The following is a 5,000-nucleotide window of genomic DNA, read 5'->3' on the forward strand; positions in this document are numbered from 1 at the left end:
ACTTCTCTCAGGAGTTGTGTTTGTGTTTGGCCTCAAGGACACCAAGTATCAGATTTAAGAAAGTCCAGAAGGAATGAGAAGGTTGGCCTGTGAAAGCACATGCTAACTCTGCCTGCCCATTCCAGCTCACAGCTGATGTTGGTAGAGACCTAGGTCATACGACACAACTTCTGCGTAATCTTTGAATGATTATGCAATGACTAACATTAATTATCATTCATGGAGAAGGAACGGCAGAATGGGGGATTGTTTTTTTCTCCACGTTTTTCCCAGGGGGGATGACACCACCCCCCCCTCATCTAAAAACATCCTGGCATCAGCTACAGTCTAGGATGATGCTCCAGAACCAACTCATCAGCTCAGCTGAACTAACCTGACGTTGAATAAGTACGAACAAGAGAATCAAATCCCCTCTGTGTAATACTACACAGTCTTAGGGGGACTGAAGCGTTCATCTCTACCAGTTAGCTTCTGCTATGAAGAGTATCTTTGGAAGTAAACAATTCTTGGATGTCTTTTATTCCCTCCCTGCGAGATCAATGTCATCCTCTTGATTTAGAGGGCCTGAGCGCAGGGCTGAATAGTCTGATTCACTGGTGACTGATGGTGGGCTAGCTGCAGCCACAGGATCCCCAAAAAGAAAAGGAAAGGGAAAATGAGAAGCCAAGGATTTAGCATCACTCATGCAGAGTGAGTCAGTTGTCATCAATAAATATCCCCCCCAACACAATGAAGGAATTTCAAAAAATGATGAAGCCGAACGGTCCCATAATTCACACACACTGTGACTGTGTGGGGTGTGTCTCATGCATACTAACTGCTTCGCTTTGTAGGAACACTGTAAATATAAATACATAATGAAGGTGAATCAGATGGGATTATGTCGCGTGGCCTTTTTTTCAGATTGGCCCCTGTGGATGGATGTTACCCCCCGACCAGGGGCCCCAGGTGCTCCTCAGAGAAGACCACACCGTTTGGTTTTTGTCACTGCTCTCTTTTCAACATTCCATGATATATCGAGAAGAACACCAATTGGTACAAACATTAAAAGTTAGACTAAACCAATTCCACTCCGTTGCTGAGTCTTGCTGGTGATATAGAAACCATTGTCAGAGAGTCCAGCAAAAACAAAAAATAATCTTTCAGATTGCATGAAATTAGGAAAAGGTGCTTAGTCTGTCTTTGGCACTCAGAAAGCAATTAGCAGTGATATTTAGCAACGACAACATTTAAATGGGACTAGGGTAAAAATGTTGCATTCTTCTCACACAATCTTACAATAGCAGATGACCTTCAGTTTGACTTCAAGGTCATCTCCTTAGTGCAGCAACACCCTGAGCCAACACGTATCTGGTGAGTATTGAGGCATTCGTAAACACACTACATGACAATGCCCAAAATAATTGGCCAGTTCCTTATCTGCACCAAAAACTCGTTATCCTGCATTCTGAGCACCAGAAACAAGTCATGTTGAGTGGCCCCAGCAGCAAAACCAGGTACGGGCAGAACCACAGTGCTTAATGGGTACCTACCTGGGTAGAAGTCTTTGGATTTGGACAGCTTAATAGTGGCCCCTGTCTCCTTCTGCAGCTGGACGATGGTCTGGCCTCCCTTGCCGATGATGGATCCGGCTGCATAGCTGGGGATCAGCACTTTCAAGAAGTACTCGCCCTCCTCTGCAAAAGGAATAGAGACAAGTTGAAACATTAAAATGAACCTGTTTTGACCCATGGTGGAGTTACATGACGCATCCCACAAATGTCAAGTCCCTGAAACAGTGTTATGTTGTAAATAGGTTCACATCAGTGCCACAAATGCAGGATTGGACATGATTTAAAAAAAAAAAAAAAAAAAAAACACATCTACCACAAAGACCTAGAAACAAAAAAACACTCAGCCTCAAAAACATTTGATTGCAACTCATTACACATCAAGTTTTTTTTTATTCTGTACTTCTGTTCTAGCAACTCTCTTCGGGCTTCAGGAATCAAGTTTGCTAACCGGCGAGGGTCAGGCTGGGCACGTCCTCACGCTTCTATCAAGGTGTTTTTACCCATCGATGCAGAAGCACCCCATATGCAGGTGGAACCCAGTGATGTATTTACACGATTAAAATAGCCTGCCCCCTCATTCGTTTGGGGGTAATTGCAAATGTCGCCTCGGCATTGTGGGTCTTCAAGGAGAGGTGGTGTGAAGGAGTATGAAGTATTGCATGCCCTTATCTCATCTAAAAAAAAAAAACACATACAATGATAGTCCCCTCTTATCTCGGTACTGTTTTTTTTTTTAACACAGAACATTGAAGCAATTGACTCTACCCTGTTCAGTTGGCAATTCAGTCCATCAAATGTCCAGTCAGTTTTGTCATGTCGATTTTTAAATATTGTGCTGCTTTTCTGATTCTAGTAGTGGCTACTATGGTCACACCCTGCTTTCCTTTACAGGTAAGTATTTCAACATTAAAACGTCGAGTATAAACAGCCTGTCCAGATTCACTGACAGTTTGTGAAAGGGTTTGCAATTGGCAGTCACTGTCCATGAGCCTGAGAAAAAATGAATTATCAAGATGTTCAGAACATTTCCAGCCATATACGTTTTCATAGTCTCAGTTCCAACCACTCAGTTGAAAGAAATATTAGACCACTGAAGGAAGATTTGGTGGTACTGCACTTTTAATTTGAATTTTCTTTCAGGAAAGGATCAGAGATAATGAGAGTTCGATACAAAGATGGTGTTCAATGTTGGTATTCTGTGGAGCTCAACGCATACATGATGTCTAATGCATACACCACTACGGTCATGGTGACCTAATTAGACTGGTTGGTGGGCAACAGAGACGGCAGTGCTTAATTCTGTTTAATACATTTTGAATGCTTTTCAGAGCTCCTGACATCCATATATGAAGAGCCCTGAGGCCACTGCAAACACAGCAGACAGCTAGTTTCTATTTGTGAAAAATGAGTCTACTCCATCTCCATCTCCATCTCACTCGCTCGCTTTCTCTATCTCTCTGTCTCTCTCTCTCTCTTTCTCTATCTCTCCCTCCTACCTGTTCCTGAGTTTTCACAGGTGATTCTCCATTATCGCCAGGCCCAGTTTTTTTTTTCTTCTCTCTCTCTCTCTCTCTCTCTCTCTCTTTCTCTCTCTCTCTCTCTCTCTCTCTCTCTCTCTCTCTTTCTCTTTCCTTCTCAGGCATTTTGGTGTGACACGTTCTGTCCCAGATTTTTCCCTGAGCGCAGAAAAGCTGACCTGCTTTTTGGGGTTCGCAGCAGTCTAATTTTAACTTCACCATATCTTGGAGTTTAATCATGTTCGTCATGCCAAGCCCCGTCGCTGGCCTAACAAGGGGTATACATGAGCCCCTCACAACGAGACCCGAGCCATCTAGCCGCCGCCGGGGTTCAGAATAATTCCCCAGCAGGCTTGTGGTTCAGGACATGAAACGGAGAGCTGGAGATGGCGGCCTGTAAAACCAGGCTGTGTTGGTGCAACAGCAGAATCTGGAGCCTCTCGGAGAGCGGAGAACTTGACTGCGGTCCAGGGTGTGCGTGGATCTCGCAGGACCATATGGGAGGCTGATCCCGCAGATTTGTATGGGAGACACTTGCCAGGGAGTGACGTATTCCCCTCTCTCTCTCTCTCTTTCTTGTTTTTTTTTTCTTTCTTCATTTGTTTCATTTGTTTCTCTAAGACGAAGCTTCTTGGTGCTCTAACATAACTGCTATGGTAGCAAGGATTTTATGTCCCATCAGCCCATCAGAGGAAAATGTAAACAAGCTACAAATGCACTGCATTCAGTTTGTTGCTGACATTCTGCTGTGGAGATGAGAAAAGCATTTTTTTTTTTTTATTTATTTTTTTTTTTAAAGAAGTCATCCTGTTTTGCTCATGCATTTCAGGCCTTTACTGTTGTGTGAACTGCCTACATGTTTTTCTCAGTACTTCTCACCCTTGTTCACACTCACTCATCTCTCTCTCTCTCTCACTCTCACTCTCTCTCTTTCCCTTTTCTTGCCTATACCACTACACCTCTAGGGCATCCATCAACATGTGCAAGAAAGCCACATCGACTCTCCTAGCAGGACATTGTGCACTTGCTCCTCACTCCAGATAACACCTTGTTTGCGTAACTGCTGCACAGGCTCTGAAAAAAAAAAAAAAAAAAAAACTGTACCAGTGGTCCACCCCTGATCATCACCATGATGTCGCTCAATAACACCCAGTCCTCTGAGGCACAGGGTTTTCTCACTGAGAATGATCTAGAAAATCCCTGAGGGGCGACACAGATTGAAAATGAAATGCTTTGTGATAATATCATATTCATTTACAGGACTCTGATTCTTAGCTCATGGCTACATCTTTCCAGTCGTCTTTGTGCTAATCATTTATTAATACGAGAGCACGCCGTGTTTGAGGGAAGATGTGAGCTGGCATCGTGTCAGCCAAAATGTGACGAGGTGTTGCAACACTCAAACTAAATGTCTCAAAGGTCCAAATGATGTGCAAATAATTGATATATATACGTGAGTTAGTGGATTTGCTTGGTGTATGACATTGCCTTTATGTCATACCTTTTATCAGCCTGCGTTTTTTTCTGTCTATACAGTTCAAATCTATACGGTTCATAGTTCTATTTAGTGTCCTCACATTTTGGTCTTTCAACTCGAAGTTAAAGCGAAATGTTTCAGTTTAGGTGAAATCTTTCTTTTCTGCCAGTTAAGAGTTGAGAGGCGTGTGAAGGGAACCATGAGATCAGGACAGACCTCTTCGGCATGCCCAGAAGGAGCAGCTCTGAGAGGGGCACTTCATCCCTTAGAGGGACGCGTGTAGAGGGCTCTTACCCACCCTGCCCTGCACCTGTGCAGTCTGGGGAACTCTGCTACACCTTGCCACCACAAGATGGTGGAGAGTTTCACACCATCACCTGACTTCATCCAACCCTGTGATGTGACCCGTGTCAGAACCTGACTCTAGATGCGGCTTTGAAGGGCCAATGGCGA

At 43.9% G+C, this 5,000-nt stretch overlaps 1 protein-coding gene across 2 annotated transcripts in view; it reads right to left on the reverse strand.

Moving 5' to 3' along the window:
* Nucleotides 1-726: 726 nt before the first annotated feature.
* The window catches only part of LOC122129973 (RNA-binding protein Nova-1-like), a 14,402-nt gene continuing 10,128 nt past the window's right edge, over nucleotides 727-5,000 (reverse strand). Inside the window, exon 2 of one of the 2 annotated variants that reach the window (XM_042704715.1) lies at nucleotides 727-1,676. In XM_042704715.1, coding sequence (XP_042560649.1) covers nucleotides 1,381-1,676 — 296 coding nt within the window. In that variant the 3' untranslated portion in view covers nucleotides 727-1,380. The remainder of the gene's footprint in view (nucleotides 1,677-5,000) is intronic. The other variant, XM_042704716.1, reaches the window with a different exon arrangement.

Source organism: Clupea harengus, unplaced genomic scaffold, assembly GCF_900700415.2.
Source record: "Clupea harengus unplaced genomic scaffold, Ch_v2.0.2, whole genome shotgun sequence".
NCBI lineage: Eukaryota > Metazoa > Chordata > Actinopteri > Clupeiformes > Clupeidae > Clupea > Clupea harengus.